At 38.6% G+C, this 25847-nt stretch overlaps 1 protein-coding gene across 1 annotated transcript in view; it reads left to right on the top strand.

The window, feature by feature from the left end:
- Positions 1-25847, top strand: part of LOC306852487 (glutamate receptor ionotropic, delta-1-like) — a gene marked incomplete at both ends in the record, with an annotated part of 478213 nt that overhangs the window by 369898 nt on the left and 82468 nt on the right. The window contains one exon of the mRNA XM_079389365.1: positions 14651-14704. Within this exon, the coding sequence (XP_079245491.1) occupies positions 14651-14704 (54 nt within the window). The remainder of the gene's footprint in view (positions 1-14650; positions 14705-25847) is intronic.

Here is a 25847-nt window from a genome sequence, read left to right as displayed (position 1 = left end):
CTTAATGGAATCAAAGTTTATTTCACTACTCTAACACAATACTAAGCTAAACAACACGAAACAAAAGACGTAAACAAACACACACATTCGTTGCAATGAATTGTTTTGCTCTGAAGAGAGTTTTAGGTTCTAATGCTCGTTTTCAACCTGAGGGAAAGCACACACGCATGGAACTCTTCTATCTTTACTCTTAAAAGATAAATGCAACTCGTTCAGCAGATTCAGGAGATTTTGTCTTACTTTGCTTTCGGTCGAGTTCAGTCTTTTCCCGGTTCAGAAAAGATTGTGCGCTGATGGCGGCTTGGTAGGTTGTTGTCACGAGAATACTCTTCAGTGATTGGTTGGCCTCGTTCTGACTTGATGACGCTCCCAGGAAGTTGGTTCAGTTTCTGAGGCGTTTAGATGTTAAAGTTCTTTGGAAGCTTGAGTCTTGGTCTCAGTTTACTGCTCAATCATGATGTTAAATGGCTGAGAGCGTCCAGCAAGGAGGGAGCTGAGCTTAAGCTTTTCTTTTCAATTTCCAACAACAACTCAAGACAAAGATACAGTTGGGTGTCTGTTTTTAACGGGCCGATTTGGGATCTGCCCCCCGGGCGACTGACCCAATCGGATTCTTCCTGTTGGGCGGAGCCCCGCCCTGCACAGCCCCTTTTCCGTGCATACATCTCTTCAGTTATTTATCACATGAAAAACTTATTGACAGCAGATTTCTATTAGTATTGTAATCATGCATTGATGAGAACAAACAAATTTCATCCACACCAGCTTATTATTAATGAAATCAGCTTTCATCTGAAACCAAACACCATGTATTTGACATGCACAAAAATACATATATCCTTTGTATTCATTACGCAGTTAATGCATCGATTAAACGATCCTAAATTCTACATAAACACATCCAGCGTGTGAACTGAAGACTAGGCATCAGGTGAAGTTATGCATCAGAAGATTACAACATCATACTTTCCAATAACACAGAAAAGTTTATACATGTCGTGACAACCTGAATAAATGTTGTGAATATAATATATATAGTGTTTTTTCCAGTATATTGCTCCAATAGCAGAAACTAGTATAATTTTGTCCTTTTTTAGATACTAGTCTCTCTGTCTGTTAGAGAGCAATGTGCTGATAAAGCGAGGTCGTAATGTCACTTTTTTGGGAAGATCTGGAGATTTTCCTAGTTGGACGTTGATCGTAAAAACATCATCTTCAACGATACCATCCTTGAATTTACTGCGTTAATGGAAAGAGATTGAGGTGTTTGTGTGAAGTTTCTCCAAATGACAAGGTCTTTTCCCTTGTTCGACTTTATTTATGATAAATCCAGCCAAGCACTTAAAGTTGCTCTTCTCTAAAAGCATCCAGATGTCTTTTCTCCAATATATCCTGGTTTTTATGGTCCCAGGAGATAAGGGGGTTCGAAGCGAGCGGTGGGCTGGAATGGGAGCTTTGATTCTTGCTTCAGGAATGTGTTGAAATTAGGTGTGTATCCTGGTTTCGACCAGCTCTTACAATATTCACCTCAGAACTCAGGCCTTCAGCCCTCTCTCCCGTTGGCTTGTCTAGTACGAGTCTTGATAAACGTGTTCTATCCTAAGCACAAGAAGCAGGAATGAAGCAGACCCCCTGCTGCGCCGGCAGCTGAGCCTCAGATTTGAAGCCTCATCGCAGTGTTAAACTGGCGGTGTTCGGCCTTCCTCTCCTGAGCCCAGCTCACTCAGCTAATCCATCGCCTGTGCCTCCAGCGAGATGCTCCGCCACTTCATTTCCCTGTGCTGCCAATCCATCCCCATCACCCATATTTTTCTTAAGCAGTTTCTCCACTCTGTCCCTCTCTGGTGCACCAATATGCCTTAACCAATCAACTCAAAGAATTGAGATGATTGTTCCACATGCATTTCAGTGATATAAATGGAAATGGAGTGAGTGCATGTCTAATACTGAAGTCTGCATCTGCCTGTCAAGAATCGTGTGATGGGCCCCGCTGTCCCCAGAATTGCGCACACACATCTGAGGACTAAAGTGAAGTGAAGTGACATACTGTCAAATATGGTGACCCATTCTCGGAATTCGTGCTCTGCATTTAACCCATCTAACATGCACACACACACACACCGTGAACACACACCCGGAGCAGTGGGCAGCCATTTATGCTGCGGTGCCCGGGGAGCAGTTGGGGGTTCGGTGCCTTGCTCAAGGGCACCTCAGTCGTGGTATTGAGGGTGGAGAGAGCGCTGGACATTCACTCCCCCCACCTACAATCCCTGCCGGCCCGCGACTCGAACCCGCAACCTTTGGATTACGAGTCCGACTCTCTAACCATTAGGCCACGACTTCCCCTATATATCAGATAGATTGGTCTGTCAATAGGTTTGGTTTTGTCAGGAAACCATGTTAGATCAACAATATAGGGCTGTTGTTAATGACTTCACACACAAATTGGGGAGTAACAACTTCTGATAATTAACTGATTCAAAGATCACAATAAATGTCTGATCATTAAAGTCCATTCATGCAAACAATATAAGGGTGTTTATTGTTTTTATCATGTTAACAAGCAGTATGTAATTGCTGTACAATTTACTCCTGTATACATGCAGTTCATTAAGTCAGCAGCTTTCTCTACAGCATAATATCTCTGTAATGAACATGGTAGGCCTATCTACCATGTACCATGTACCAATAGCTGCTTCACTATTGCTGCTCCCTGTCGTTTTGTTTCACTTGATATTTGATTCATTGTTAGTTCCCTCCTATGTCTTACTCTGGGGTTCCATTAAGCATTTTGGCACATGCACACAACTTAATGCAACTGATTGTTGGCATGTTAAATATATAGATTAAAATGTATTCAGTATTAATTATAATGAAATATATACAATGTACTGCATGCTAGCTTGCTTAATGTGCCAAAGCGCATAATCTGTTGTCATACTAACCAGAAACTATGCTTCTAACCACTGGTCAAGAACTGATCCAAACACACAAGTTTGTTATGCTGTTTGGAAATGTTTGTTGGAAAACATAGAATCATCAACTGTCTTGGCAACAACTTGCAACCATACTTGAATAACAAGGCTTTGGGGAAATACATCCCCAGATCTTTCAGATACTTTTATTTTCTATTAGGTTGTTTGAGGCTTTTTATTTGATTACACAATCAGGAAGAAGCCTGACGTAGAACAAAATAGGAAATGTGCAAGGCTAAATTATTGCGAAACTCAGAAACAACCAGATGGTCGTTGCAACAGTAACCATTAAATCTAGAGCAAAGTTTCTAAGGAGAAAGAAAAACAGCAGGTGGTTTTCTGTGCTCTCTCTCTCTCTCTCTCTCTCTCTCTCTTTGTGTTTTATATGAGCGTCCCATCCAGAATGATGGACATGTTACAGCAGCTTCTACTCTGCAGTGTTCCACCAAATTAATCACCTCAGGCTTGGGCTGACACCTCAAGAATGATTGTTTCTCTAGCTGTTTCAGTTGAACTGTCCATAAAAAAATAATTACGAGGCTAGGACTCTGCAGTTTATATGCTTTAAGCTTATAACCATTAATGTGTTCAATTCAAAAGAATAGGACTGAAATGCTTACGCCTTTAATGGACGTTTTCAAATTCTTAAAGCTGACTGGCAATTCTCATCTTAAGAGAGCAAGACAAAAATCAGCACCTCAAATCTGCATGTAATAAATGTGTTTCATTAGTTTACTTCTTCCTTCAAATACAGCTGATTTAATAACCTGTCTTGGTTTCTCTGAAGAATATGCAGAATATGTCTAATATTACCACAACACTTTTTCCTGTTTCAACATTTGTTGCTGAAATGTCTCGAGTGTTTTGGCACTCAAGTGAGAGCGAAACAAAAGTATAGCAAACCTACACCAAAGCAAAAGTGTTTGACGACTGAAATTACTAACAAACTAATGCTAAAGCAACATCGCTTGACACTTCTAATATTGGCTTGCATGTACAGAACTGTGAGCTTTTAACTTGGAGGCTTTAAAATAAGGTTTCAGAAAGCAAGTGTAATCACTACTCTTTTTGCTTTTTGCTGCAGCTGAAAAGGCTGTTGACAAAAAGCCCCATTACAAAAGTATTCAGCAACATATACATTGGTTACACAGCCAGAGTCTCTTTCAATAGCCCATGTGAATGAATCTGTACAAAATGTAAAAAAAAAGCTGAAAAAAAGGTTATAGGGTGCACATGTATTTTGATGCAAACTTACTTTGCACTTTTTCTATCACGCAGCCCTGCTGCCTCCCAATTATTCATGTGACCTGTTTTTTTTCATTTTCTCAATAATTATCAAAACAACCTTGATGTAAGTCACAACGGGAGGTCATTCAGACTGCAGTGATGATGTCATCATGCTGCCTTTCTTGCAACTGCAGTACTTAGACGAAAGCTTTTACCTGCACTCTAAAAACAGACGTGCATCTCCCATAATGAAGCACCCACTGCTAGCTGCTTTGCAGTATGACAGGTAGTTTTGAAATGTAGTTGTGTTGTGTGTTGTGTTATAACGTATGCATAGAGTTGCAGACAGTCATTTTATGCTTTAACATTAAGCCAAATTTATTTGTATTGTGTTTTACACAATATTCATCACAAGCAATCATACTGTTATTTCAATAATGCCTTGGCTCTTTACCATAGAACAAGGATTTAGATCAAGGTATATTATATTTATAGTGTTGTCTAGCACATATATCAGTGCTGCAGTAATATAGTTTAAACAAGTAATATGCCTTTAAAAACTCAGTAATATGAGTATTTTAAATTAATTAAGAGTTGTATATATTGGTCGACATTGTTCTATTAAGAGATATAAAAAGTGAGATTGAATGTCACAACTGAAAAATTATTCAGGGATTTAGATAATGAGTTATTGTAAGTGAGAGTAACATTGTCTTAAAATTCTGATGTGAACATTTTCCAATTATAATTAGATTTATTTATTTATATATAAATTTTGTGAAATCTACAGCTTATCCCTTTAATGTGAAGTACAAAAAGTTCTGTTGTTAGAGTTGTTATTGAGTTGAGTTGCATATTAGTGCTGTGAATACAATAAAAATAAATAACTACATTTGTAATCATGAATATATTTTCACATAGAAACTCCAAATGAATGTATTTTAAACACAGAGAGTTTTAAATAGGTTGGTTACTATGCTAATTGAGCAAATGCCAGCCTTCCCAGCCTTAGATATAAGCAAACTTTGTGCTAAATGGCACAAAGAAAACCCCTGACGCAAGCTAATCCCATATGCATGGCTGTTACGTTATGAGTAGTCAGTGCAAGACAATGTTCATGAAGTGCTTCATCTTTGGTTGAATGAGAAAGTGAGAGACTGAAACAGCAAGAGCAATTTAACTCCCAAATGCCCCACAAGCATCACTCTCTTTGCCATCATGAGGAGGGCTTCCCTCTCCTATTCAAAAAGGAGTAATTGCATAATTTTTCAAGCAGGGCCCCCACCTGGGACATAAGCTGGCCACATTAATCACACTAATGGAGAAGTAAGTGATCTGAAATATAAGCTTTAATCATGTTTTCCTGCACCCACGTAATTCAACCCATTCAGTCTGCATCCCTGTACACTTAGAGAAGAAGAAAGCCATCCTAAGACAATTATTTGTGAATAAAATTAAAGGGGTGAGTCGCATTAAGAAATGTTTGACTCAAATTTTGCCATGCCAAAATCAACCTATTTATATTATATTATATTATATTATATTATATTATATTATATTATATTATATTATATTATATTATCGTTATAATAAATCACATTCCCCAACGGATACACTGTTTACATTGTTTACACTTTGATCTGAACGTAAACAATGTATCTGCATACATACATTGCATAAGTTGTTTATGTATGTGATACTCTCCAAAATGGTGATATAGGGTGACGCAGAGGACACAAATTGTTTTTATTTTTGTTTTATGGCATTAATTAATGACAGAATTTTCATTTTTAGGTGAACTATCCCTTTAAAGTAATGAGAATTGGGACAAAAAATAATGTAGAAAAGCAAATATTAAAGATCCTAAAAATAGACTTTATGCAAAATATTTCTTGTTTCTATCTTTTAATTTTGGGCTGAAATACCACCTAGACCTGATTTTGACAGTTTTCAGGAGATTCATCCAAAAGCTCCTTTTTTTTTTTTTTTACTGTTTGAATTAAGAGTGTAGCTGTCAAACAAGATGAAGATAACAGTGACAAGTAGTGTGGGTTTGATATCCAGCAGCGTGCCTCCTGAGGGTCTGGACCATAGAATGATGATGTGTTTATTTCATCTAATATAGATATGGGCCAGTGCACAAAGCGGCTCTCTGCAGAGTCTTAACACTGCCCCAAACCCGTTTTGTTTTATACATTGGCTCTGTCATGCAATAAGGAATTCATGATCAGCTCACCCCTAGCCTCTTTCCCAGCAGGCCCGACCCAGACCTGCTCTGAGCTGCTCCCTAGTCAATCATTAAAGCCAGATCGCAGTATCATTTGGTATTCCTCCGCTTGTGTGCTTTATGTTGGGTTTTCTTCACCTCAGTTCAATTGCATGCTACACAGGAAGTCAGGAGTCAGACTGACCTGGCTCACTGAGGAGAAGCTGTTGCTATTTCTTGTCTAAAATATAGAACTTGGGTATAATATAGAACGCCTTATTTTGATGGTCCGTATTAGATGTTTAACTAACTATAAATAACATCACAACTACATGACAACTACCATTCATTATCATATCTACTAACACTTTCTTTTGATGGTCCCTCAGCAGACATTCTCTAATACTGTAGGTACATTTGCAAGTGCATGTCAAGTTATTCTGTTAACCCTAACCTAACAGGCTACTAATACTCTACATGTAGTTTCAAATTAGTTAGTTGACATGTACAGTAGTTACTTACAAAATGTCTAAAGTGGACTGTCAAAAGAAAGTGTAACCAGAACTTACAATCAATGATAAAATGAGAGAAAAGCCAGGTCTGAGTAGAATATCATGGACATTATTGAGGAAAGGTTCTTTTGACCCCTAACACTAGAAACCAATTTCTGTTTTACTGTACAAAAATGCAGCCGTTTCACATTTTTTTTTTTTTTTTTTGGTTATAATACCTTTAAAAAATAGGGGTTTAATAAGGTTATTATTATTATTATTATTATTTAATTGTAATGCTTATATTAAGCATGGATGCATTCCATTGATCTAAAGCTGCAGAAAAGACATATTAATACAAAAACTAATCTATTTCAGATAAATGTTGTTATTTTAAAACTTTTGGCTTTTTTAAAAAAAAAAATACTGAAAAAATGTATCATGGTTTACATGTTATTAAAATATTAAGCATCACATCTGTGAAACAAACTTTGAATGGTAATGTATGCTTGGGCTTTTTCACCTTTATTTAGATAGCACAATAAGAGGTCATACAGGAAACCATGGCAGCAGAGCGATGCGAATTGGACCAGGAAAGAGCCTAGAGCAGAGATTTGAACTCAGGTCGCCAGAAATGCAACCATGCCATATATCAGAGCACTGCCCACACAGCTATTTCTCTTACACTTTCTATTTTTAAAGCTGTTGTAACATAGCCAATGTAGGCACACCTGTGATAGCATATCTGTTCATTCACGCTAATGAGTATTGATGAAAATTACATATTGAGCAGTTACAGAGGATTATTTGGAATGGTTTCTATACCTGAAATGTCTTGACTTGAAAAATAACATGGAAACAATGAGCCTAATGACAGTAAACATAATTATACAGTATGCACACCAATATGCCAAAAATCTGTTTATTGAAATAACCTGTTTTCCCAGTTTAAATGCAAGCCAATAGCCTGCCAAAACAAGAAAACCATGTTTATAAGAAATTTTAAAACTCAAATTATTTTCTGGTAGTGACATCAGAAAGTAAGCATCCATGTATTCCAATAAGAGTAGGCTATTCTCTTTATTATGTAAGTTGTAATGTTAAAGCACTAAAAACCCAGAGCATTTCAAAATGTCAATGGAAGACAAGTACAGACTCATATTCTTTTCTCATTTTTGCCGTTTCTACAGCTGTACCATTTTTGTGCTGCATGAGAACACATTTTTAGAATGTCTCGGGTCAAGAGAGAGCCAGAGTAATATGATATATTTTCTCATATTGTACAGCAAAAAAAAAAAAAAACATTTAGTCTTGTTGGATGAGTTCAAATCTGCAGTAAGGATGCTCTCCTGTTTCTTATCACATGTGTGCACTTCAGTAAGCTGAAAGAATGCAGGTTAAGATGTTGGGTGAAATCAAGTCATGAGCAAACATCTAAACTAAACATCTAATTTATGCCATTTAAGCCATTTATGACCTTAAGCAGATAAAGGAAAATGGTTTAACAGGTTTGCATGGCCACACACATTTTTAGCTGATTAATCAAGGTTTTTAATTTAATTTAATTTTTTTATTACTTTGATTATGTACTCATCTATTTTGTTGAGAGACAGCGAAGTCTCAGCTACATGACTTTCTGAGGGGCTGTGATTTGTGATAAATTTTGTTGCATTTTGTCAGGAGTTGCAAATTATTGGGCCCACTAGTCCCCACAACAAGAGGCCTTCTCTGGACGGCAATCTCAAATAAGGGAGCCACTGTCTCTGGCCCCTCCTGAAACAAGATTTTTAGTTGAAATGTCTGTTTATGGGCACAAAAGCGATAGCCTGTCCTTTTAGGTAATTCATAGCATCCTTATCGCTAATAATTCTCTCCATTGGCTTAATGGAGGTCTCCTCAGTGATATGAGCCATCGCAAGTCCTTCAGCTGTCAGATACACGATGATGAAGATGAATCAATGCCCTAAAGTCAGCTTTCAGGGCTTAGCATATATTCATACAAACCAATTCATACACAAATGTGCTTTCCACACACTTCGGAAGAGAATTTGTATCACTGTGAATTAAACTGTTACCATCCAAGACTGATGGCATATACCTGGATGAACACTCTTCTATCTGCATACTGTAATTGAGGTCAGTCCCCATCTCTCATCCAGTTTCTCATTTGTAATCTCTCTCTGTTTTGGGGGGTTTTTTTGTTGTTTTTTTCCCCTCCCACTGTTCACTTCTTGGCAACCATTTTAACGCATCAGTTGCGACTGTTCAGTGAGCGCCAATTCATTGAGTGCTAGCTCACTCTCCTGTTGTCTCTATCTGTGTTGTTTCTCTTCTCTTTTGCATTTTAGGCATCCCCTTCCATGATATCTGTTTTGTTGTTTATAAAGTGCCAGGGTTGGTAACTTTCCAGTCAAAACTTGAAGTGATTCCAGGGGGAGTCTGTCCTATCCTTGCCCTCTTTGAACACCATCACAGCAGTGGATACTATTAAGTGTTGGAAGGAAAAAAGAATGGATTGCGACAACGCAATAAATCTCTGATAGGTGGAGTGGAAATAAGCTTGTTTTGGAAAGATAAGCCACAGGTATATCACAAAATATCATTCTAAATTCAGTTGTTTAAGTTTATTCCTGTATGGAATGACAGTCCTTAAGATAACTGCATGGTATTGCAGAAAGAGAAAAGTTGATTACTAGAAGAGATAAACCAAAAGTGATTACTCCAGGGAACTCTGCTCATTCAAACTCACTCCAGAAGTTGTGGTAAAGCATCAGAGGGAACTTTAGCGTTTATAGAAGATGCATTCACAATCATTCTTTAACAGTGCTGTTTATGTCTTAAATGTCCCTGTTACTATGTATACTGATAGGGATAAAGGATAAAAAGACAAAATTACAAGGTTTACCAAATAAAAAAATGCTGTTTGTCACTTTCCAGTTTTTTTTTTGTAACAGCTAGTGAAATTTAAAAGCAATTTCTGAGTGAAAAATTGTTTAAAAAATACTACACCAGTTTTGTTACAGGATATATAGACAGACAGCGCTTTACACCCTAAACACACAAACACACACAAATTCATTAGAATGGGCCTATGTTAGCAATTTTCTTTGTTTCAATTTCATTGTTTCTTCCTACAATGGTAGGCCGTCTAGTAGTGGACTCTACAGTATGGTGTGTGAATGACATTTAGAGGTGAAGGGCTCTCTCTGTATATGCAATTGGATGTGTGTGCGTTATCTTGATTTGCGCCTCAGGAATCATCGACATCCAACTATGGGAATGATTTTTACCTTCTCGTACACAAAAAGCAGGCTTATCATAAACACATAATTTCATTGCTGTCACTCCAGACCACCTTTATTGCCCCCTCTATAAAACACTACACACCACAAAGCATGCAGGTGTCTGAGGGAGGGATAGGCATACAAACTTCAACTCCACGGTGACAAACAACAATGATAGAATGAGCAATATGTGTATTGGATGACAGAATACCATGGATAGGACATTTATGTTTAAATAACAGGGCCAAGAAATTTTAGCACCATTTGCACTATTGCATTTCTAGATCTGTGGAAGCAAAAGATTGCTAAAAACACTTTATTATAATTTGTTTGATTTTTAATCATTTCAACATGTAATTCTGTTGAAATGTAAATGATTACATTGATGAGTGAATGTGTATGTGTGTTTGTGTGTACCTGGTATTCCCTATGGAGACCAAATGTCCCTACAAGGATAGTAATACCAGTCATTTGTGACATTATGTGAACATGTTTTTTGTTTGTTTTTGTTTTTTCAGCTTATAAATCATATAGATTTTTTTGAAAATGTAAAAATGCAGAAAGATTTGGGTGAGGGGTAAGTTTAGGGTAAGGGAATAGAAAACACAGTCTGTACAGTATTATGTCTATGGAATGTACCCATAAAACATGGAAACCATTGTGTGTGTGTATTCCAAGAGTGCTGTTTCTGTGAAAATGGCTATAATGGAATATGCAACCTCAGGCTTTACATGCTTCACATTTAATAATACATAACATAATTCATTTAAACTCCACAAACCTTCATCTAGCTAGAAGAATAAAGGACCTTCAGAAACTGAAGAGGTAGCTTGTTGAACTCAAGAAGACTGTTGGTCTGGAGAGTGTTTGAAGGAGCCTACGGGGGTGTAAAATCACCATGTAAAATATGTGTAAGGATGTCTAGAAGCCTTACCATCCAACACACTTTCTTTCAAGTGTGTCATACTGATGACAATTCCATGTACAGCATGGCTATGGCAGTGTATCTCAAAAAGCAATAGTGGTCAGTAGTTGGTTTTTGCAAGTGAATCTGACATTGATTTTTTCTATAGAGAACCTGAATTTTAATGCATCAAAACTGCAAAAATGTACGTTTACATAAAATGTATTGCAGTTTCCAAATATTTTTTTATGATTACAGAGGCAGATTATCAGTTTATAAAGACTTTTATAAACTGCAACACTGTGAGATCAAAGAGAGATCAAAGACTCCAGCAAAAGCATTATTATTTCATGTTTATGCATTCATTTGCCCTTGTAAAGAAAGAGAAAAAAAATGTTTTGTTTTATCGATGTTGCAACAGTCCTCCAGTGACCTTTTCAGAAACATTGGAACCATCAGTGAAGTTTTTAGCTTGTATGTTGTTAACAGAAATGCATCACAATAAAATGCCTTTTTTTTTTCTTTTAGGTAGATAAATCAGCTCAACTGCTCAAGTGTTAAATAAGCTTAACTTGACCAAAATGCCGAAACAAAACCTAAAGTCGAAACCTTTTTTTTTTCTCCTCCTTTCTCAAATATTGTTCTCATATACTGGTAAACCAAATTAAATTAAAATATTAAACTAAATGTGATGTTGGGTTGTTCAAATAGGCAAAGTTTCATTAATAGTTCCAAATGTCTGCACAAGTTGTATGTCCTGTCTATTTTCACATTGTGGCTCACAAAGGATCAAAGGGCTTGTTTTACATTAGATTAATATTCCAAGTTTTTTTTTTAATTAGACTAAAACATGAAAGTCCTCCTCCATATTCCACTGTCAAATACATTTTTAATATTTGCTTGACATTTGAGCAGAAGGTCAGGCTCATTATGTCAGCATGTAATGAACAGAAATTGAAGGACATGGAGAGAATAGTGGTGGTCAAAATATAAATATATATATATATATATATATACTGTATATACATTTTTTTTTTTTTTTTCAGTTTTGCTTTGCTCAGGGGTATTCAATGTGTTTAAAGCCATGAGGCCAAGAACCAAGACCTATAACCAGGATATGAAGGCAAGGTGATGTTTACATCTTGGGACCCACTTTATATTAAGTAATTAATTTCTGTTATTACATTTATAATTAAACTGTTGACCTATCCCTTACACCTTAACCTATACCCTTAAACCTACCCATACCACCAAACCTGTCCCTAACCTTACACGTATCCCACCTCAATAGCAGCAAAAGTGTTTGCAATACAATATGAACACAATAAGTACATTGTACTTATTTTTTGATGAAATTACATTCTCGTTAAGGTCACTTAATATAAAGTGGGACCACATCTTGTATAAAATTATATTTTTGCCTGGTATATGAATTACAACAGTATCATGTATTTACATTCTTAATTATGATCATTACAGTGCATCACATTTTAAAAAACATTTTAAACTTTTATTTTAAATTAGTTGGAGATCCAACTGGTACCATACTGCGGGAAGATCCCCTTTTGAAAAATCTAAAACTACCTAACAGCATGTTAAAATATGTTACAATCAGAGCACCCAAAATCACACACTGAGTAGGTATTACATTTAAATTTGAACTTACTTCACGACCGTTAAAGAAAGTATTTTGTATATGAATATAGATAGTGTGAATGCAATTTGGACATACTCCATTAGCCATGTTGTTACTGTCACGTTACCTACCAGCTTAAGTTGCTAACTTCAGTGCCGTTTATAAATCCTCTCCTGTGGTCTCATGGGAATGTAAAGTGTCCATTGCATGCACATTTCAGAATCTGGGTGGAAGTAGTAGGTCTTCCGTGTATTTACCTACTATTTTTCAAATACTATGAATTTAGACATGCTAATCGTTTGGCGTACTGTTTTTCCAGCCCGATCTCACGGCAATTCGTACATATTTTACGAGGTGGCTAATTCGTACGACCTCACTCATACAAATTAATATGATTTTTGCTAAATCGTACGTATTTTACGAGTTGCCAATTCGTATGAAGTTGTATGAATTACCTACACCTAACCCCGCCCCTAAACCAGTCACTGGGGTTTAGACAAATCGTACTAAATCGTACGAGTGAGGTCCAACGAATTCGTACGAATTAGCCACCTCGTAAAATATGTACGAATTGCCGTGAGATAGCATTGGTTTTTCGCATTCTATTTAGTAGGGAAGTATTTGATTTCAGATGCTGCAAATGTCTTTAAAACATTCTAAATCATGCAAGCAATACATCGCAACCTGTAATTCCTAGTATATTAAGCATGTTTAATTAAGAACATAATTAAAAACACAACTACAACATACACAAAAATTCTAGCAAACTGCATCGGAAAACTTAGGCAGCTGAGCTGGCAGCAACATCCACGCATGTTAGCAGCATTATAGCTATGCCTAGGCTGATATCAAAGCAACCTGGGCTTCCATACCACCTCAGCAGTGCCACAAACTGATCACCTCCATGCAACGCCGAATTGAGGCAGTAATTAAAGCAAAAGGAGCCCCTACCAAGTATTGAGTACATATACAGTAAATGAACATACTTTCCAGAAGGCCAACAATTCACAAAAAATGTTGTTGTTTTTTTTGTTTTTTTTTTATTGGTCTTATGAAGTATTCTAAATTGTTGAGATTGGTTGAAATTGGTGGGTTTTTGTTAAATGTGAGCCTAAATCATCACAATTAAAAGAAGAGAAGACTTAAACTACTTTAGTCTGTGTGCATTGAATTTATTTAAATACATAAGTTACACAATTTGAGTTGAATTACTGAAATAAATGAACTTTTCTACAACATTCTAATTTATTGAGATGCACCTGTATCTAAAGTTAGATTTATCTGATGAGTATAATGCATTGATAAATGTTGTATCATACTAAATTAAGTCATGCAATTCTGTAGTTTAAGGTTATGATGAATTAAACATTAAAGCATTAAACGTTTAATTAATATAAAGTAAATAAGAAGAAACTACTTTTAGGGGTATTTTCATTAGTGTCTGTTCTGTGAAAATATTACCAGTTTAGCTCCTACCCTTGTTCAAATAATAATAATAATAAAAATGCTTCCCTCTCTGTAAATATCTTTGTATTTTCCTTTATAATGCTCATTTTGTTCCTTTTTACATCAGCTTCTCCAATGCTACATCTTAAGGGATTATTATTAATAAAGTTATTCACACACAGCATATTATCGTGTTGAGTGGTATCGATGTTTGCTTTGGCTTTGCTTTTTGAGCACTAATTGCACTGACTGACTGAAAAGTTTAGACTAAAAGATCTGTTTTTTTGGGGGGGTTTTTTTGTACTGTGACCAGCCTAAAGATAAACATTACTAGGTCTAATGTGGTTCATTTTGTCCATCCAGCAGTTATAGATGATTTGTCTCTCAATTTTCTTCAAGCCATCTCTTTAATGTCAGGTAGATCATTTACTCTTGCCACAAACAGCTCACATTGGTTTATTCTATATTTGTGTCTCTATAGGCTGTGGAGACTAACCTGGCCTCTAAAGACAGTCACTGGGTGTTTGTGAATGAGGTAAGGAAAGATCTTATTTTTGTTCATTTGCTTTTTTTTCATCTTAATTTCACTCTATTTCAGTCTTAATTGTTTATGCCATTTGTGTTTGCATGCAGTAATAGATTATTTCTGCTCTTGGCAGCCTGAAATTTACTATAATATGCAAACATACAGTGGGAATTATGCAAATCAGGCACCCACAAAAATCTGTCAAACAAAATTAGCATGAAACAATACCGGTAACCCTTTAGAATAGGAAACACTTATTCACTATTAACTATGACTTTTCCGTCAATAAATTCCTCATTTGGTGCTTATTAATAGTTAGTAAGGTAGTTGTTAGGTTTAGGTATTGGGTAGGATTAGGGATGTAGAATAAGATCATGTAGAATAAGGCATTAATATGTGCTTAATTACTGCTAATAAATGGCTAATATTCTAGTAATATGCAAACTAATAAGCAACTAGTTAAGAGATCCTAAAATCGTCTGAGTTACATAGGTAACCCTCGTTCCCTGAAGGAGGGAACGGAGACGTACGTCGGACTGACCGACGAATAGGAATCTCGCTAGAGAGGCCAATCTGCTTTGAGTGTAACTAAAACGAGCCAATGCACATTGGCATGCAATCATATACAGCAGCTGCTCACCTCGCAGCGCGGGTATATAATGAGCAGCAGGTGCGTTGCATTACAGGATTTCGCTGAGGAGCCGAGCAGGTAAGATGGCAGCATCAGCGGGGTCCAGCGACGGGACGTACGTCTCCATTCCCTCCTTCAGGGAACGAGGGTTACCTATGTAACCGAGACGTTCCCATTCAGTCGGTCACGTTCGACGTACGTCGGACTGACCGATGAATAGGAATCCCTACCAAAGCGCCACAGGAGCTGCCCCCTTCCAGCGCTCTGTAGCAAGCCTCCTGTACCCGCTTGCTTAAGGACGGTGGGACAGGGCAAACACAGAGAGTGTCGATCACTGCTGTTCACCAAAACCCATTCAGTGAGACTATTGGATAACACTGGGAAAGCATACCCTTTCCTTGGAAAGGACCGCTGCGGAAGCACATCCTTCCACGAAGGAGTTATGTGTACATATGGACTAACCCCGTAGGGTTGTACTGCATATGAAAGTACTGGGGTGACTCCAACCCGATGAGAGGTGGGTTCTCCAAGAGGCAAAGACACGGGCTTCATTTAGGAGCAACTCGTGGAATAACACATATGGGATCCCCGTAGGGTCACACATATGGAACCCAGCCTAAATCCAGTTCTCAAGGATACAATGGAGTAAAGGCCTGGTGCCAACGCTCCGCCACGTCTGGCTGCCGAAGGGTGATCACAAGATCAACAACGCCATAGCATGTAAGGCAGAAGCGCTTCCCCACAGGCCCGGTAAGCTCTGCCGGTAAGGTCCGACGAGTGCTCACAGGCCCGGGAAGGGAGGGACGGTTCCCCCCGCCAGGTGGAGTTAGGGCACAGCTGTATAGCAACAGCCCGCTGCACAGGGGGGATGCGCGTGTAACCCTTCGCCGCACCGCCATCAAAGGTGGTGAGGGAGGAGGACCCACCAGCACGGTTTCGGGCAGTAAAAGGTGCCTTCCACGTACCGGTGAGTTCTTCATGCACCTCCGGGAAGAAAGGAACTGGGGTGTGTGGCTGAGAACCAGCTTGTGCCAACCCCAGGAACCAATCGTCCAGCCTCGATGGTTCGGGATACGGTGGAGGATTCCACATGAGCCTGACCCTGTTGGCGGCCCGGGAAAGCATAGCCATCATTTCCGGATCCGTATCAGGCACTGCTACCGTACCCGAAGGAGGCAACTGCGCCGACGCGTCATCTCCAGAAAAGTCTGACTCACCCTCCGATGCAGCTATCGACATCTGGTCATCAGGAGGAGAGCCGAAGGATACGGATGGTGCACACCTTTGAGATGGCCCACCGCGCACCCCCGGCAGCTCTACTGGCTGCGGAGTGCAGGAGGAATGAGGGTTCCTAGGGGGTTGGTTCCCCGAAGGAAGCGCGCTCACTGTAATCCTCAGATCACCAGTGCCACCACTCGAAGCAACCCTCTGAGGAGGATTGGAACGAGGCAGCGGCACTGGGACTCCGCCCCTTTGCAGGAACTGGAGTCTCGACCGCACCTCCGAGATGGTCATCTTCCCACAATGGGTACATGGCTCATCCACAAACGCTGCCTCAGTGTGCGCTAAGCCCAGACACACGATGCAGTGCTTGTGACCATCCCGCGGTGCCAGGTAACGACCGCATCCAGAAACACCCAAGTAGAATGTAAAAAGACGCAAGCTCTACTTGTGTAAGCTCTTTTAGGGACTTTGCTCTTTAATCAGTGCTGAAGCACGCAGGGGAATGGCCGCGGCAACACAGACAGGGATTGTGCAACCTGCCGTGTGCTCTGTCTCTCCGCGCGCTCTCTACCAGCTGTAAAAACAGCTTTTACACGCTCTTTAAGCGCACCGTTTTACCAGCCGTGAGAACGGCTTTTCAGCTCTTTCTGCTCAAAAAAGGCAAAAACAAAGAGAAGAAAAGGAAAAAGAGAGAACTCGACCCCGCTGCTGTGCTGTACGCCCGCACTACACACAAAAGAGATTGTCCTGCAGAGACTCTTTTAGTTTTCTCACTTCCAGCAGAGAACAACTGTTCGGCCCCGAAGCGAAAAGCTGAAGATGCAACGCACCTGCTGCTTATTATATACCCACGCTGCGAGGTGAGCAGCTGCTGCATATGATTGCATGCCAATGTGCATTGGCTCGTTTTAGTTACACTCGAAGCAGATTGGCCTCTCTAGCGAGATTCCTATTCGTCGGACAGTCCGACGTACGTCGAATGTGACCGACTGAATGGGAAAAAGTGTTACCAAAATTCCCAATCTCTAAAAGTAATCCGTATGTGATCCTAAAAAACATCAGTCCACCAATCCCTCATTAACAAATAGACACAAAAATATATTTAATTAATATATAAATATATATATTCAACACAAAACAGTCACAGATGACTAATTTCCAGAGACACAAAATTTGTTAAATTAACTTAAAAACTGTTTCAACTTATTAAAATCTCACAAATGCTGATATTCAGATGTAAAGCCCGGAAGTAAAACCCGCTCACTTCCGGCTTTTGGCAAATCGGACCATGCCGCCATTTTCCTCACGCCGGAATACAAACAAAGGCTCGTTCAGGATCCTCCGGTGCAGAGAGTAGTGACGCGCTGGTCCTCCCACTCAGAGGCTATGCCGCAGGCGGCTCTTGATGACGTCGACTGGGACATGTTCCGGGCGAGTTCTTCTGACGTCAGTGAGTTCACGGATGTAGCATTAAGCTTTGTAAACACGCTAACCGAGCAAGCTACAGAAACAATAACGATAAGGACATTCTCCAACCAGAAACCGTGGGTGGACAGAACAATCCGTGCAGCGGTTCACACACGCACTGCCGCTTACAATGAGGCTCTTCTGACCGGGAATATGAGCGAGTACAAAGCATCGTGCTATGCTCTCCGACGCTCAGAAAGAGCCGCTAAATGCAGATACAGAGAGAGAATTGAGTCTCATTTCCAGCTCAATGACTCTCGACAGATGTGGCAGGGACTGAGGACCATCTGTGCCTTCGGAAACAAATCCTCCGCGGAGGTGAGAGCAGATCCGTTGCTGGCCGACGAGTTAACCTGTTACCGTTCACCAGAGCGACCTCGCACTGAACGCTCTTTGTTTGCATGTGTCATTGTTTTCTAATAGAATAAATGAAACGGGACAAAGTTAATCTTGACAAACTATATATCATTCTGAGGGTCTAAGCCTCAAGCATCGACGACAGATCGCTGTTTTTCGATGGAAAGCTTATAAGGAATGAGTGGCACAAATTTGCTACATTTGTGTAAGCAGTACACATCCAAACACGCAGAGTAAAAAAGCCGTACGTACCTTTATCATTGTAATAACGAGCCACAAATGCGTCCACTGCTGAAATCCCAGTTTAGTTAGAGAGGTAAGGGTCCACAGAACAACATCCCAGCGAGCACTTTTAGTCCAGCGAAACAATAACGTTGTAATAAGGATGAATATTCCTTTGTTTACGTTTCATTTCTTCAGAGAGTTATTGTTCGCGTCCGTTATGGAATAAATTACGCTCAAAAACAGCGTCTTGGTGGTAAAAAAAACAACACGGTGCTGTAGCATACAGTTTTACAAACATAATGAGACCGTCCACGGAAAAAAAAGTGTCAGAAAAGCAGAAAATAGATTATTTGAATTTGGCGCTCCCTCCTGAAAGCGTGACGCTGTCATCTGAGGGGGGCGTAACTTAGCGATCTGCTTTATCCATAAAAAACTTTTTTTTTTTTTTCTTCTACATTTTTTATATGTGTGTGTGTGTATTGTGTGGGGAATGTGGCCGTGTCTGCATGATTATAATATGTATGGACGCACATCAGCGTGTTTATTAGCGACTCTATGACGGCTATCATTGTGATTCATTGATCAGCTATTATTGATTATATGGCCCATCTGTATGATTATCATCTGAATGGAAGCAAATCAGCGTGTGTTTACTGACTCTATGACCATGTCTGGCAATATCACTTCACGTCTGGCAGTGATATTTATCATTGTAATAACGAATAACGAAGAATACTTCAGTATACATACTATATACAAAGCATTTTTTTCTCTTTTTTTTCCTTTTTTATTACTCAAATAATTATTTTTGTATTTTTTAGTGCTCAAATAAATCTGTCTATTATTTTATAATTGAAAAACTATGCAGGAACATGTATAATGACTAAAATAGCTTGTATAATTCTGCAATCCATTTGGTGGTTATTTTTCCTCAAACAGGGGGGTGGGGGGACTATAAATAGTTTCAGAAAAAATATTGCAGGAATCTCATTTTTCATGTTATCTTCTTCAAATTTGAAATATGAACTCATGAGACACATGGCTTTCGATCCATTACTTTTCTGGATTGCTCCAGGACTTATTTCATGTATTTGTATATGAAATAAAAAAACATTCAGTGTGGAAAAATATTTTTCAAGGCACGTCAGTGTCTATAACTTTTTATCTTTTTGAGCATTATCAACTCTGGATGATAGATAGTAAAGCCCAGAGTCTCTTCTTTCCAAAGATACCTAATTTGTTTGTGTAAGCACACTTTGTCACAAACTGTTACCATTTTAATTTAGGTAGGTTATTTTCACCTGCGAGGCCACAAATGGGGGTGAAGGTTAACAGGTTAAATACCTTCTTCAGGCCGCTTCGATTGCAATGGCGGCAGCGCGTCTCTGCCGTCCAGCGCGTCAGGAAGCAGCAGGCAGAGCAGCGATGATCCTGTAATCACCGTGTCGGAGGATAAGGTTCGGAGGGCACTAAAGAAAGTGAACGTCAGGAAAGCAGCTGGACCTGATGGGACAACCGGCCGTGTTCTGAGGTTCTGCGCTGATCAGCTCGCTGGTTTGTTCACGTCTCTCTTTAATGAGTCCCTTGCTACTTCCGTGGTTCCCACCTCATTCAAAAAATCCGTAATAATCCTTGTGCCAAAGAACAATAAACCCTCATGCCTGAATGACTTTCGCCCAGTTGCCCTCACATCTATAGTCATGAAGGTTTTTGAGAGACTTGTAAAGAGCCATATCTGCTTCTCCATACCTGATACTTTGGACCCTCTTCAGTTTGCCTATCGCCCAAACAGATCTAAGGACGATGCCATCTCTCACGTCCTCCGCTCTTCCCTCACACACATGGACAGTAACAATGGGAATTATGTAAGGCTGCTATTCATTGACTATAGCTCAGCTTTCAACACTATAGTCCCCATCAAGCTGTCTAAACTCACAGACCCTGGCCTAAACTCCTCACTCTGTGACTGGATTCAAGACTTCCTCACCAGCAGACCTCAAGTGGTGAAAGTTGGCCAGTTCACCTCAAACTCCATCACCCTGAATGTAGGAGCCCCACAGGGCTGTGTCCTGAGTCCCCTGCTCTACTCTCTCTACACGCATGACTGCGTGTCCTCTCACAACTCCACATCTATTATCAAATTCGCTGATGATACTGTGGTTCTGGGCCTCATCTCCAACAATGATGAGACCGCATACTTGGATGAGGTAGAGAGACTCACATCATGGTGCCAGGACAACTGTCTCTCTCTGAATGTGAGCAAAACTAAAGAGCTGATCATGGACTTTAGGAAGAGACAGCAGCAGCCCTACACTCCTCTTATGATCAGTGGGACCCCTGTGGAGAGGGTGAGTAACTTCAAGTACCTCGGTGTAAACATCTCCGAGAACCTGACTTGGACTACACACATCCAAACACAGGTTAAGAAAGCCAGGCAAAGACTGTACCATCTGCGACAGCTGAGGAAATTCAGGGTCTCACCAGCAATCCTGAAAACGTTCTATTCAGGGACCATATAAAGTGTATTGACTCAGTGCATCTCAGTGTGGTATGGAAACAGCTCAAATCAGGACTGCAAAGCACTACAGAGAGTTGTGCGCTTAGCTGAGCGCGTCTCAGGTTCTGCTGTCCCCTCTTTGCAGGACATCTACCTCAAACGCTGCAAAAGTAGAGCTGTCAAAATTATCAAGGACTCAAATCACCCTGGTAACCGACTATTCACTTTGCTTCCATCTGGTAAGCGCTTCCGTAGCCTGATGGCAAAAACTGAGAGATTTAGGAGGAGCTTCTTCCCCCAGGCCATCAGGCTCCTAAACTCTAACTCTGTGTCATAACATCACTTGACTCCATGTAAATATCACTATATCAATAAGCTATTCATAATTTCTTCTACCTCATATCCTCATATGCAGCTCTGTACTTGTACTCTGCATAAATGACAATAAAGTTGAATCTAATCTAATCTAATTTACTATTTAAATACCCTGTACAACTTTTTTGCACATTCTTTTGCACATTCCTGTTATTACTATTTATGTCAACAACATACTGACCTGCACATTTATATTTATATTTTTTTATCTTTTATTTTATTCTTTTTATTTTTTTCTACTTTTCTTTTTCTTAATATTTGTCTATACAATTGCACTGTCCTTGGAGCGGACCTGACTTACATTTCACTGCTGGTTATACTCTGTATAATTGTGTATGTGACGAATAAAAATCTTGAATCTTGAATCTTGAATCTTAAAAACTGTTTCAACTTATTAAAATCTCACAAATGCTGATATTCAGATGACTTGACACAATTAAAGATAGGGTGACCATACGGGCCATTTTTATGGGATGTATCCTTCCCAGGATTTCTATATTGCCTAAAATATCCAGGTTTTGGCTGTTTGCACTGTGCAGGTCGATCTTTGTGTGACATTCATGAGAGCTATAGAGAGACGAGCAGACGGCTCCTTATGCTGACGCACAGCGCCACGATTGGTCGATTATTTACAATACCTGCATGTTATTGGTCAAACTACTTTGAATGTTTTAGGCAATATTAAAATCCTGGCCAGGACATTTCCCGTATTAACAGCACATATGGCCACCCTAATTAAAGAGCATAGCCATCCATTAAATGTGTCGAAGTAAGATATTTTGTCATTTATGGTCAAGAAAAAACAAAAATTTTATGTTATAACCATTTTATGGTGTGATTGTCAAAAAGCAGTAATCCTCAGTAGATCGCATTAGTACATCAGCTTATTTTTATTAATTTGTTTGTGAATGCTATCACGTTTGCATGAATCTGTAGTAAATCAATGTGTTTGTTTATTGTGTGATATACGTAGTTGATTGTATAATCATTATATAGTCATTAAAGCAGTATCAGGAATAATGGATGCCTGGACATAAAGGCAAACTAATAAAATAGAATAGGAAGAGGTTAGTATGACTTAGAAATGGTGGTGGATTAAATCAGCATAATAATGATGATGATGATGGAATGATGCAATTTTATTCAACCTACTGAGAAAAGGCCAGTTTAAAATGCTGTGTCCGTAATGACATAAACAGAGGCTTGTAATACAGCGGATCACCCCTTCTGGGGAGAAGCGTTCCCACGTATTGCAGCCATTATAACCAGCACAAAAACATTCAACAATCATCTTTGATGAATGTTAAAAGCAAATTACACAAAGGCAGATGGTGTTTAATCGATCAAATGTGATTGAAATTTTGGTAAGTCAATCTGTGAGTTGTGGAAGGCCCAGATTTTTTTTAAGTTAATTGTGAAGGATGATGCCTTCCTGTTAAACATGCTGTGAAGCACCATATGTTGCTGTTAAATATTAATGTCTCCTCCTGCTTACTACACGATGCATAGATGTGATTGAATTTGAATAAGGAGACGCTAGGTAACATTGTCCACTTCTTTCCCATTTCCACTCATCTGACAAACAGTGAGACTAAAACTTCAAATAATTAATTTCCTTATAAATATTATCTTCTGTTGCTCTGAAATGATAGTAGTTGACCTTAAAAAGAGAAAACAGAGCTATTCTAAGAATACATATGCGTAGAGAACATCTCAGAAATCATACAGTAATCACCTTTACCTATTATGTCATAATAATACAGGTGCGTATTACTATCACTGTTACTTTCAGTGATCCTTCTGCACATTGAATGACTAATGGATATTGATAGGTCTTAGTCTCAGTTTGTGACTATGTTTTTATTGTCTCCTTTTGAGTTATAGTGTCAGACACACTTGAGAGCTCAGTTTGGTTTAGAAAGTTAATTTATGGAGTGGATACAGTTTCAAACAATTCAGTCCGACTGGGTTCAAAATAACAATTTGTTCATGAATCAGACATCACTACTGGCCAGAATAGTCATAACATTGACAATGTTTTACTTTTATTTTGTACTTTCTGAGCTTGAGGATCATTATTCCACACATTTCCACAAGTTCAAATGACTTTAAATGTATTAATCCCATTCATCACAATCTCCTAGTGACCAATTTATTTTATTTTGAATTAGCCACCAATGCAATACATTTTTTATATAAATAATTCATACTTTTACAAATGCATACAAAGAATTAAATGCATCTGGATAACGAAGGAAAATCACGCTAAAGTGCTAAAAAAGTGACTCCAAGGGGTCCTGACCAGACGTCCATATGTGACGAGTTGGGAGTGAGAACATGTTGGCAGAAGGTACTGCTTTCTCCCCAGATGTTTGAAACAGCAGACTGTGAAATTACAAGGAGCATCGCAAACCCATCAGTGCAGAGAGAATGCTAGTAGGCTTTTAGCGTAAACATATATCCTTTGAACCAAGAGTCACATGGGGAATATAAGAGGACATACATTGGAATGGGAAAAGTATGTTAGATTTTAAGGTTTCTTTTTGTACTGACTGTTTTTTCTTATTTTGCAGGAAATATAGCTTAAGTCCTTTTGAAAAAAAAAAAGTGCTGTCTCTCTCACACAATTTCATCTACACTCTAAAAATGCTAGGTTAAAAATCTGTCAGACATTTAAGTTTCAACCCGTCAAACACATAGCGCAACCACTGGATCAATAGCGTTCATATTGTAGTAAGTGGAGCACATATTAAGTGGAGTTCTACATATAACAGCGAAGTTGCATTGTGTTTCAGCCCTGGTCACACATTTGGTAGGTGAAACTTTCATGGTGGCATTGGCCTGGAGTGCTGTTCACATTGAGTATAGTATGGATGCTGCATTTGTAGAAGGCTTGAGTTCTGAGCAGACGTTAGCTGTGATATACATTTAAACACAAAAAAGGAAAACAATTGAGACTACAGACATTTTCCTGTTTATACAGAAATAATTTGATAGGAATGCAATGTAATACATATCTTCATTTCAATCAGGAAGTTTCTTGTCAGTCAAGTTTTTTTCTTAGAATAGAACACGAAATGACTGCTGACAAATTTAGTTTTAACCGGTTTAGCACAGTTTACCCAACATTGGGTTACAATGACCCAGTGCTGGGTAGGTATCTGAGGGGTTAATAATTTTTATTGACAATAAAAAAGACCAAGCAGCTACAGAAAATATACCCATCAACTGAGAGAGTAAATAAAAAATAACCCAATAAAATTATCCAACAAGCAAAAAAATCAAATAAAATAACCCAGTGTTTTTAGTGCAGAAAAACTACCCAGCACCTCAGTAAAAATATTTAAAAAATAACTCTATAAAATGACCCAACAGGCTGAACCCAGCATTTTGGTTAAAAATAAAATAAAATAAAATAATAATAATAATAATAATTGTAATTTATTTATTTTTGTAATTGTAATTATGTAATTACGATAATTCACAAACTATTTAATGGAGATTGGCCAATCAGAACTCTGTACTGTAACAAGCTGTGCAAGCTTCATTAGAATGCAGTTAGAATGTCCTTATAATTCAAGCAATGAAAGAAAAAGTACCCATGTAACTTTTTATGTTTTTATATTCATTGCACAAACAATGTACTTTTCTGAATGTCAGCACATGTGCGCAAGCAAAAATATACTAATAATTTTATAATTCCGGTAACATTTTTCACTATTAACTACGACTTTTCTCTCAATGAATTCCTAATTTGCTGCTCATTAATAGTTAGTAAGGTAGTTGTTAAGTTTAGGTATTTGGTAGGATTAGGGATGTAGATGTGCATGCTAATAAGCAACTAGAACTTAAAATTAAGTGTTACCAAAATTAACTAGTAAATTTAATAGTTATTAAAATGAATACCCCCCCCCCCCCCCCCCCCCAAAAAAAAAAAACCCACACCACACCATCCCCCTTGATTTTTTTTTTACAATTCGACCTCTGATAATAACCCTGCATTTTTTCAGCGTACCTCGGAAAGTTTTTCAGGCTGGACTATAAATAATGGCTGAACAACATCTTGATGATAAATATTTCAGCAACAGAGCTGTTTAGCCTAATTTATTTACACAGTATCTGCCTTCTTGACTTGCCAGTGATGATTGTAAACGCAAAGATCTAAAATAGGACAAACAATATTATTGTCAGTCCTCTGTTGTGTGTGTCTTATGTTTCCACGTGTGCCCTGTGTTTCTATGCCCATATTTGGTTTGTTTCCTGTCCTCGTTATGTCATTAGTAGTTTATTCATGTCCAGCCGTGTTCGTTAATTTACCTGTGTATTTATAGTCCTGTCTGTGCAGTGTTATTTCGTCTGGTCTACTCGTTACTCCC

Source organism: Barbus barbus (genome assembly GCF_936440315.1).
Source record: "Barbus barbus genome assembly, chromosome: 32".
In the NCBI taxonomy this organism is placed as follows: domain Eukaryota; kingdom Metazoa; phylum Chordata; class Actinopteri; order Cypriniformes; family Cyprinidae; genus Barbus; species Barbus barbus.
Note: the sequence above shows the minus strand (reverse complement) of the source record. Positions and strands in the feature narration are given on the sequence as shown.